This window comes from Phoxinus phoxinus, assembly GCF_949152265.1.
Source record: "Phoxinus phoxinus genome assembly, chromosome: 25".
NCBI lineage: Eukaryota > Metazoa > Chordata > Actinopteri > Cypriniformes > Leuciscidae > Phoxinus > Phoxinus phoxinus.
Window position 1 is genome coordinate 14,141,742 of NC_136900.1, and position 11,304 is coordinate 14,153,045.

Sequence of the window (11,304 nt, forward strand, 5' to 3'; positions counted from 1 at the left end):
TCTACTTATGAGAGGGAAAAAATGGTTTTCACAAAAATATTAAGCAGCTCAACTGTTTTCAACATTGAAAATAATAAGAAATGTTTCTTAAGCAGCAAATCAGTGATTTCTGAAGGATCGTGTGAAACTGAAGACTGGAGTAATGATGCTGAAAATTCAGCTTTGCATCACAGGAGAAAAATTACATTTGAAAATAAATAAATAAAGAAAATTGTATTTAATTATTTTAAATTCTAATCATATTTAATAATTGTACAGATTGAATGTAGTTCTCATTAAATAAATGCATCCTTGGTAAGCATAAGGGTCTTCTATCAAAAAATGTGATAATGACACTGGTGAACAAGTGACATTGATGTATGTTTGTAAAGTGTAAGTTTAAGTTAAAAAAGCTTTGTGTCAACAAACTGACCAACAGCCGAGCTAATGCATTTGCAGCAGGCCGATAGGAACACGACATGTTGCGCAGGATTATGGCATTGGCAGTCATCAGACGGCTGCATCACTGGCACAGCTGATTCTTGACGGTTCAAGAGTTCTGACGATGCGGTTTCCTCTTTCCTCTCCAGGATTTAAGTGTCCTGTCTGCTCCAAATCAGTGGCATCCAATGAGATGGAGGTTCACTTCATCATGTGTCTGAGCAAGCCCCGCCTCTCCTACAACGGTAAGACACGCCCTCCTGTTATTCCTGCACGTTTTACTGCTCAAAAACTGATCTCTATTCTCCACAACTATTCTCTATTCTCCTTTTTGAATCAGTTTATCCTTTCATTCTCCATTTCATTCTTGTTTGATTCTATTCTGGGGCTGAAAAGAGTCTGTGAACTGTGGATGACCCATTAATCTAGGTCGGCCTCTCTCTCTTTTTCTGTTTTGCCGTGGGAAACCAAGGTTACCACTATATATGACATTTGTCATCCATTTTTCCTTGCTTTGCTTTTCTTTCTTTCTTCCTCCATCACTCTCATTTGCAGTTTCAAATAATCTGTAGGCTGTCAAATTATAGTATTTTTCTTTCAAAATATTCCTCTATTGATTTTTATTCCAGCCATGTTTGATGTTACTGGTCATATTCTCTTAATTTGCATCACATTTAACTTCTGTAATATCATATGATGGATATCCGAGTAAAACCGAATGATATTTGATTTCTTTTTCATTGGGTTTTCATTGAATTCTTTCATCAATCATGCAAAAGTTAAATGTTAGGCTATATTATTAAATAATATTAATATTATTTTTCCAATGGTTACATCAGACAAAAGCTTGTTTCAGAAACAGAGAAAACATTTTTATATAGATTATATGAACAATTTTCTTATTTAGAATAATGTGTTCAATTAAATGCAGCAATTTTTTAAGGAATGAGGTCAACTTTGATTACATTTGATATTTGATGTTTTGGTTAATTAATATAAAGTCTTTCGTTCAAATGGGCTGACTTGTAACATTTAATATGTATGTGTATATATATATATAATCGTATTTTTTTATTATTTTTATTATCTTATTTAACAAATCAATTCTGTTATTTTTTTATCTTGTATAAGCAATTTTAAATTAATTTTAATCTAAACCTTTTGTCTTATATAAAAATAATTTAGATTTTTTATTTTACTAAATAAATGTTATTTTCATATAAAAATGTATTGAAATTGTATTTTTTTAATCAATTGTATTTAATTGAATGTTTCTATTATCTTAATCTTAAAATAAAAATTTGTTGTATTATTTTGTATCTTATTTTTTTTCATCTAAATTAGTTTTTAAAGAATTCTATAATTTCAAGAAGGAGCGATGGCGATACATTGACAAGCAATACTAGCTCACTATTGGTTCTGTGAGCTTTTGGATCAGTCTGTCAAGTGCAGCTTTGCTGGAAGGTGGCACACATGCCGCTGTAGTGACCCGATGACATTGCTCTCTGCTTGTAACAGCTGTGTTGGGTTGGATGGACGTCTGACTGAGGGACAGCTGTCCAGCTCAGCTTGAGCTAAATCATGTGACCAGTAGTGATGCATCTCATTGTTACCGGTGTGACATCATCTTTCTTCACAAAAACATGTGTATGTTTTTAATATGTTCATTTAATTCCTTTTAGTTAGTAATTTTGTCAATACTTAATTGAGCAAAAAGGTTTTGAACTTTTGAAGGTTTTGTTACTGTACCTTTAAAAGTACATTAATACAGGTTATTAGGGTTGTCAAACGTACTGGTACCGGTTCCAGTTGGTACTAAAAGAAGTTGACGGTACCAGCATTTCCACTGATAGACGCTGCTTTCAAACGCTCTCGTTCCTGTTTGTTTGAACGCTCTCAGAGTGTCAAAGTTTAGTTTAGATATAATTTTTTTGTCTATTTATTTTTTGTTATTTTAGTTCATCGTAGCCTAAATGAAATGAAAATGCGTTTATTTAGCTGAAATTAGAGACGTTTACTTTTTATTTCATTTTTTTACTTCAGTCTATTTTATTTGAAGTAATGATAAAAAATATGGTTTTAGTTAACAATAATAACCATGTGTAAACAGAAAGAACTCTTGCTTTTCTTGCATGTTAATTAGTTTTTCTTCTATTTAATACCTTGTTTTATCATTTTGTCACTTACTGACCCCACCATGTTCAAGTTAGTGACATTAACACACCAGAACACACTGCAGCTAATCTGCACTCTGTCCCATTGTCAACTGCAGCCAGTGACAGTCACACGTCAGCAGATCTGCTCACTGTAAAACCCGCTCTCTATGAATGCAGTATGTACACTTTGCTCGCCTTTTGACGCGACGGTTTGTGCCCGCCAGCCCTCCATTTCTCTGAACTCAAATCCACCGTATTGATCCAGGCAGGGAGATAACCCTGGACTAATGCTAGATGTAACATTGGACTAACCCTGAACTAATACATGTTTTACCTTTAGATGAGATGGTATTAGAGTTGAGGGTGTTTCCTGTCAGCAGATGGCAAAATACTTTTTTGATGTTCCGTATAATTCTGAGTTAAAAGCTTACTCTTTGAATTCGCTCAACCACTGAAGAGGAAAGTGTTAACGTGTTTGAAGTGAACAACTCACTAAACTGCAAGTCATTTTGAAAATCAAATCATAATTATAAAATTGTTTTATCAAAAACATTTTTTAAATGGCATGTTAGGCCAGATTGTATTTGATGGAGGAATCTTGACAGACAGACAGACAGATAGATAGATAGATAGATCGACAGATAGATAGATCGACAGATAGATAGATCGACAGATAGATAGATCGACAGATAGATAGATCGACAGATAGATTGACAGACAGACAGAAAGACAGACAGATAGATGGATGGATGGATGGATGGATGGATGGATGGATGGATGGATGGACAGATAGATAGATCGACAGATAGATAGATCGACAGATAGATTGACAGACAGACAGATGGATGGATGGATGGATGGATAGATTGACAGATAGATAGATTGACAGAGAGAGAGATAGAGAGACAGACAGACAGACGGATGGATGGATGGATGGATGGATGGATGGATTGACAGATAGATAGATTGACAGATAGATAGATTGACAGATAGATAGATTGACAGATAGATAGATTGACAGACAGACAGACATATAGATAGATATATGGATAGATAGATAGATAGATAGATAGATAGATAGATAGATAGATAGATAGATAGATAGATAGATAGATAGATAGATAGATAGATAGATAGATAGATAGATAGATAGATAGATAGATAGATAGATAGATCTAGATAGAAAAAATGGTGTAGTAGAAATGTTATTCTGTCCTCTGAAAAACTCTCTCTCATCCCCCTCCCCATCTGAGAGCTAAATTTAACAGCAGGTATTAAAATATCATCATGCATAGTCCTGGCTTGGGAAAGACTCACTGGTCAGCTCACATGGGCCCTTCGGAGTGTAAAACACACACTCTCACTCACAAAACTGCTATCAAAGTAATAGCGTTACCATTTCACGGACTGAACCGAAAAGCCTAGACACAAATTGACTGCTATCCAGCAGAAAGAATGGGGAACATGATTACCAACAACTTGAACTAAAAGGCCTAACGACTGATACGACTGATCTCTCTCTCACACACACCTGTCCATTCCTGTAAACTAGTGCAGCTCCTCTGAGCTGCTGAAGTCATCGGCCCTAAGAGGATAACAAGCTCAAGTGCAGGAGGGTGTGTGTCCTGCTGTCGTCCAGGGATGTGTGTGTGTGTGTGTGGGGATAGTGTGTTTGGTTTGCCGAGACCAGCATCTGGAAAATTGTGCAAGCGCTTGAGGATTTTTGAGGAGCTAGAATAATTGCAATTTGTTCCTTTATAACTCACAGACTATTACACATCTACCTGACATATTTTGATTTCTAGAAACATTTGTATGTCCAAAAAATAACTGTCACTGTAAGTAAAATGTAACTGTGTAATTAATTTGTAGCATAAATAAGAAATATAATATTGAATTATATAAAAGATCTCAGAGTGTTACAGTTGTAAGTTGATTGGGTTGAAGGCAATTGTAACTAAAAAAAACAACTTTTTAAAAATATTAATTAATACATTTATCTTAAATAAGAGCACACAAAAAGTAATGTCAACGTTAATACTTATTTCTGATTGGTTGTATCTTTATTTTTTATTAAAATTATTCTAATACTAACTTTTTATTAGTATTATTTTTTTGTCAAAAGTAATGTTTAAAGCAAAAGTCTAAGTGAGACAATTATTCTAAGTATATATATTATTTTAATTATGGGATACATTTATAATTATTTGATTATTTGAAATACTTTTTAGTTTTTACTATAATATACTAACAGTATATATACACTACTATTCAGTTTTTAGGTTGTTGGGGGTTTTTTTAAAGAAGGATGCATTAAACAGCGTAAAAGTGACAGAAAAGACATTTATAATTTTACAAAATATTTCTATATCTAATAAAAACCTGTTCTGTTGAACTTTGTGCATCAAAGAATCCGGAATGGAATGGAATCCGGAACATTATTTTTTTAATCATGTTTTCCACAAAAATATTAACCACCAAAACTGTTTTCAACATTGATAATAATATGTTTCTTGAGCAGCAAATCAGCATTTTAGAATGATTTCTGAATGACGTGACACGGAAGACTGGAGTAATGATGCTGAAAATTCAGCTTTGCATCACAGGAATACATTTTAAAATATGACTAAATAAACAGATATTTTACATTGTAATAATATTTAACTTGTTTTTCAACATTAATGTTATATATACTTATAATTATAAGTTTATTCTCAGCCTAACTTTGAAGAAATGTAGCATGTTGTCCCATTCTCCATCGATTCTGCTTAGCTGATTTGTATTTGGAGCATATGTCTGTTCTCTATTCATTCCCGCCATCATCTCCTGTTTTTCCCAGCTCACCTCTTCTTGCTTTCCACCCCGTGTCGTTCCCTCACCCTCCATCACATCCTCTCTAAACTGCAATCAATCTTTTGTCCCGTCTGCCTGCTCCCTGCACACAAAACAATGGATCTCCATCTTCCCTTCTTCACCATTGCTTTTTCAGCAATGCAAGTGATTGGCCATACTAGTTGATTCGTTATTGCATATGTTATTAAGTATTAATAGATATAAACAGACTATCCATTAAATCATTACAAACAACTAAACTGAAATAGAAAACCTGAATACAAAACTCGTTATACCAAAAAACCATTCAAGAGGAAACGGCACAAACCGATTTGCGTCACGTCTTTCAGGTGCTGGTATTGTACCTCTGTAGTACGAGATTCATAAAGCATTCTGGGAAAGTGGGTTAACCCTCAATCAACATCTTGCATTCACACAAACTCCATTATCCTGTCATGATTCTCTAACCTTCTGTCAGTGTTTACCACACAGTCTTCACCTTTACACACACTCCAACACAGGTGTTTCCAGGGGAAGCTGCGCACGTTACAGGAAAGGAAGTGGCCCGTTTCGTTTTCAGGCGCATTTCCTGCGAAGAAGACTTTTACTGGAAACCAAAACAGGCTGAGGACGGTGCATGTGTTTGTTTGTGTGAGTCACTAGGCCGGTTTGGGCATGCAAGTCAAATCGTGTTGGTTGTTGCCCTTGAGCTATTAGCAGAAAATGAGTTCACACCTCGTCGCCATCTCCACCACAAACATGCATACAGAAGCATGAGTAACTGTCTTTAACTACTAGTTATGCTAACTGCCAGCCCACCTCGCTTAACCAGCCGCCATACCGTGAGTGAGAAAGTAGAGGAACACTGTACTCTGCATTTCATGCGTCTTTACTCTCCGCTGCCCCCTGCTGGCAAACAAGACGTTTTGAATGATAGAGAGGATGTTTTCATGAATCTGCAGAGCCAAACATCCCATTCAGAAAACAGTTGTTGGTACTGCAAATGTGCCTACATAAGGATTATGTATACGATTTGTATTTAGAATGAAATGCTTGTGTATGTTATAGATGACGTGTTGTCAAGAGACGCAGGAGAATGTGTAATATGTCTCGAGGAGCTACAGCAAGGAGACACCATCGCTAGACTGCCGTGCCTCTGTATCTATCACAAAAGGTGAGCAAAAAACTGTTCTCTCTACTATACCTCTAAATCATCATTGCATATTGAACAATTCATATACTATATTTGAATCAACATAACTACCAATAAAATGTTTGTGATAATGACAAACCTCCTTGTGTCGAACCTATGTTGGTCTAATCTTAAAGAGGACCTATTATGCTTTTTTACATTTCCAACTCTTTTTAGTGTGTAATGTTGCTGTTTGAGCATGAAAAAGGTCTCACAAAGTCACTCCAAAGGGAGTTATTCTCTATATCAGTAAGCACTGTTTTTGAACTCCCTGAAACGCCTTGAATGTAGTCTTGAGTGTTCTTCTGGGAACGTTCATGTCACGAGTCCTCATTTGAATCATTCCCGCTCAAGGCACACGCAAAAAAAAAAGCCTGGTTGAGTAAGTTAGTAGTGTGTTGAAACTCATGGCTATGGTAAGAGTTGTGGCATTTCCAAAACGGTCGACCTATCACAGCACACTGGTCCAGACAACCAATCAGAGCACATTGCACTTTTCGGGAGGAGGAGCTTCATAAAGACAGGATCTAAACTTCATGCAGCGCTGGACAGACCGATGGGCGTCTGACTTGAGACAGCGCCGACGCCACGTCACTGTGACGTATGGCATCAAAATACCGCGAGAGCGATTCAAGAACAGACGCTTGTTCATTCTGCGCAGCTTCTCCAGAGCGGCTGCACAGGCTCTGATGACGACAACGCTGTTTCACGATTGGGCGGATCAACCGCATGACTGCGATCACATGCGTTTCATGTTTATTCTGACACCTTAAGTTATGCTAATGCTCACAAACAAGTGTTATTGTAACAGTAAAAGCTCTTTTCATGTAGACGCGATGTTATAATGTCATGTTTATCAAAATAAAACTTATTTAAAGTTAACTAACTTAAATAACTAACTTATTTCGATAGTTTTATCGAAATAAAACTTATTTTAAAAAAAACAGACCCACTTCAATGGTATTGCAATTGAATAATAAGTTCAGGCTTATGTTGAACTTTATTCTTGTACAAACAGATGTACAGTAAGCACTACATAAAGTATTGAATGACAACTTTTGTGTATTTGACAAATATATTGAATTTTATTCACTTCATCTGTGATAAAGTAGGCAAACACCACACAAGCGTCACACCAGGAAGCAGAAAGTGTCCAACTTCCCGTCTCCGTTTTCAGCTCCCCCCCGACTGCAAGCGGCATCTCTGCGATCGGTTACATCCAGCCGAAGTCGAACACACCTAAAGTGTTACTGACAGACTGGGAAGAGAGGAGCTGCAACCATGTAAAATATGTGAAAAAAAAAAAATATTCAAGCATGAAAACCTATTCTAGCAGACCTCCAAACCCCCCCCAAAAAAAAAATCAAGACTTTGTAAAAGGGCATCGTAGGTTTTCTTTAAACATGACAGAAAATGTTAGCTTTTCGTTGGTCAAATGAATGACAAATTACCTGAGAATTAACATTCTACTTTTTTTTTTTTTTTTTTTTTGCTGAACATGAAACACAAACCTTGTCATGTGCTATATATAATTATGTGATTATGTAACTATATGATTGACATTTGATGTCTGTATGGTGTCTCAGCAGGAGGTTCTGGCTATTGAATAGCACACTCACGCATAGGTCTGAAACCGCAGACACCTTGAAAAGTGAACCGATTGGCTGGCTGGTGTTCTTTTGCAATCAAACAAATTTGCCACAAGCAAGTTATAAGCTCAGTCCTAACCAGGCGAGACGCAAAAAAGCGACAACCAATAAATCCTATCACTTCTAAGTTAATGTTTTTGGCCGAACCAGCTGCGACTGGCAAGACATTTGTGACTCTTGCTTGGTTTCTATATCCAGTCCAGAATCCCGCTCCACATCGCTGTATATTAAACATCAAATATGTTCAGATTGGCTGTGATTTTGTCATTTCCTGTAGTTTCTGCCCTTTTAGTGAGGACAGACAAATTATTTGAAGCTTGAAACTCATTGTGCCTGCTTTGGAGACCTTATGTAGAATCATTCAAAAGCAATATGCTACTGGAAATGTAGTTTTCCTGACATAGATTGCATTCAAATTGAGCCTAAACTGACACTTTTATCATCTTTTTCATTAGCTGTATAGACTCCTGGTTTGAGATCAACCGCTCCTGCCCTGAACATCCTTCAGACTGACCTCCATCATCTACTTCTGCTAACACTGAGAAAGGTGAACACAAATATTCACCTACATGCAAACACGCCTCGATAATCTGATATTTCAAGTAATAATTTTTACTGAAATGTTTTACTTTATCAAACTGTAATTAGCAGCACTATCTTATCAATTCAATGCACCACCACTTTTGAATAGACTTTATAAAGCATTCTCCAGAGTAGCAACATAAATCTTTTTTGACAAGCTTTTATCATAAATACACATTCACACATTTTTAGACACATAGTAAATGTGAAATGAACATCTAAACACCCTAATGGTCTCATGACCTTCCGCTATTATGAAGGAACTAAAATTGCTATGAAAGTTTTCACACTTGAGTCCTCTATAAAAAAAAATGCATTCACAAAGATCTAGAAATCAGACCACTTTTATAGTATAATAATAATAATTTGCTGCATATGCAAGTTTTCATTATCAAGTCCACTATGAAAAATTGCATTCACAAAGATATATATAAGATGTATATATATATATATATATATATATATATATATATATATATATATATATATATATATATATATATATATACACACACACGTTATATGTTACCCACACCACTGACTTAAAGTAAACCACATTTAGACCTGCTCCATAAAACAAGACCAAGTGTGAAAACACCCTCGGGGTCAGTATAATTCTTATATTCCTTCTTTGTCTCTTTTTTTACTCTCACTGTAGGGCACTTTATGGACCTAAACCTGGATATCCTGACACAAAAATAACCAAATCAATCAATCTACCAACCAATTCGGTCAAACCTACGGAAACGGAAATGTGTCATCGCAAAACTGAACCAAATAAAAGCGTTCATCCAGCCGACACCGTCATTAACACTTGCATCCCAGAATCTCCTACGCGCTGTGCTAGAGATTGCTAAAACTGCTAACCGGACCCCCCACGCCAACCACCAACACCGGATCTCTGGCTTTGGATAACGTCTCGTTTTCTTGCCCCCTCTACATGCTCCGTGTGCTTGTCGACGTGTGTTCAGTCTGTATTTTGACCCGGTCCTCTCTCCTTGTGTATGTAATCAGATGGAAGGAAATGGGAAAGAGGGGCGGGGCAACAAAAAGGGCGGAGCAATAAAGGGGCAGGGCACTGGCGGCAAACAAGTAGGAAGTAGAACACCCTTTGCAAACCAATCCAGAGGCCATACCTGTCCTGTCAGTCAAACCATGCTGATTAGAGGGGCCATAAGGGGTGTGGCAGGGGGCGGGTTTCATAACTGGTTTGTGGGAGGAGTTTTGTGTGCCGATTCACTAGTTAGTGATGTATTGGACAGCCGGTGGATGTAGATTTACTTATTCTGTGTGTGCATGTGTGTGATCATGTGTCCACAGGCGGAGAAATGTGTAAATTGTGTTTCCTGTTAGTGCCAGAGGAAGTCCAAGACATCAGTATGTGTGTTGGGATGGGGGTTTACGGTCATAAACGGAGAGAAATACACTCTCAGTCTGTCTTCAAATGTTTACAATTCACAGTAGATGTCTTTCCCCCATGGATTCTGAAACAATAAGAAGCTCAAAGCTATTTTCCTAGTTTCATCTGCAATTTTTGGGCAGTTAATATGAAGCGCTGACCATAATATTCGGACAATTTCCCTGTAAAAGCCTTGAGTACGTATTCAGTGTGTGTGTGTATGTGTGTGTGATTTCAGCTTCTGTCCATCTTCCCATGTTTTCTGTATGTGACCGACCAGCTTGCGTCTGGTAAGCTAATGTTGCTTCACTACTGTATGTAAAACCCAGATAAACTGGTGTGAATCTATTACAAGATCATTTCTATGATCTGCATTTACTTTTTATTTTTGAAAAATCAGTGAGAAACCTCACAAGGAATATATTTAACCTTCAGGATGCCTCCGTCTACTGTGTAAACAGCAAGCACTGTTAGAAAATAATGTTGCAGAAATTGTACAAAATAATAAAAAATAAAACGTTAAAAAAACGAAAGGTGTAAAATGAAAAAGGTAGAAAAAATAACTGCAAGAAAATATTTGACAACCTATTACTTTGTGTTGGATAGAAGTAGAGCATTTCTGAGGTTTGTTTTCCTGCTTTGTGCCTGTAAATGAGGGCATACAAACACCATCCATCAAAACAATGGATAACAATTTCGCCTCACCGTGTAAAACAAATCAAACAAATAAACAGAGTCAGGTAGCGTAGTACTATCTTGTGCAGCATGGGCTGCAGAAAGTGACTCGGCACTCTCGAAACCCATCCTTTTCTTATTTTGTATGTTTTTCTTTTCTTTTTTTTCCAGGAATATGAACGGATGCCTGTTTTTAGGAAGTACAAATAAGTGTCTGATGATTTTGATGTGCAATCTGTGGGACGAGTAATAATGATGATGATCATACATATAATTAAAACAAGATGAAATAAGACCAGATGTTGCTTTCTTTTGGCGATCGGTCCATTGCGCACACACAACCAAAGTGTCAAATAAATCCAAAAACTGGATTTTCTAAAAGAACGAGAAGAGACAAAA

The 11,304-nt window shown here is 36.6% G+C and overlaps 1 protein-coding gene across 1 annotated transcript in view; it reads left to right on the forward strand.

Annotated features, from left to right (window-relative positions):
- Positions 1–11,192, forward strand: part of znrf1 (zinc and ring finger 1) — a 33,633-nt gene extending 22,441 nt beyond the window's left edge. The window contains exons 2-5 of the mRNA XM_079603675.1: positions 570–665; positions 6,477–6,582; positions 8,705–8,796; positions 9,490–11,192. Of these exons, the coding sequence (XP_079459801.1) occupies positions 570–665; positions 6,477–6,582; positions 8,705–8,762 (260 nt within the window). The 3' untranslated portion in view covers positions 8,763–8,796; positions 9,490–11,192. The remainder of the gene's footprint in view (positions 1–569; positions 666–6,476; positions 6,583–8,704; positions 8,797–9,489) is intronic.
- Positions 11,193–11,304: the final 112 nt, after the last annotated feature.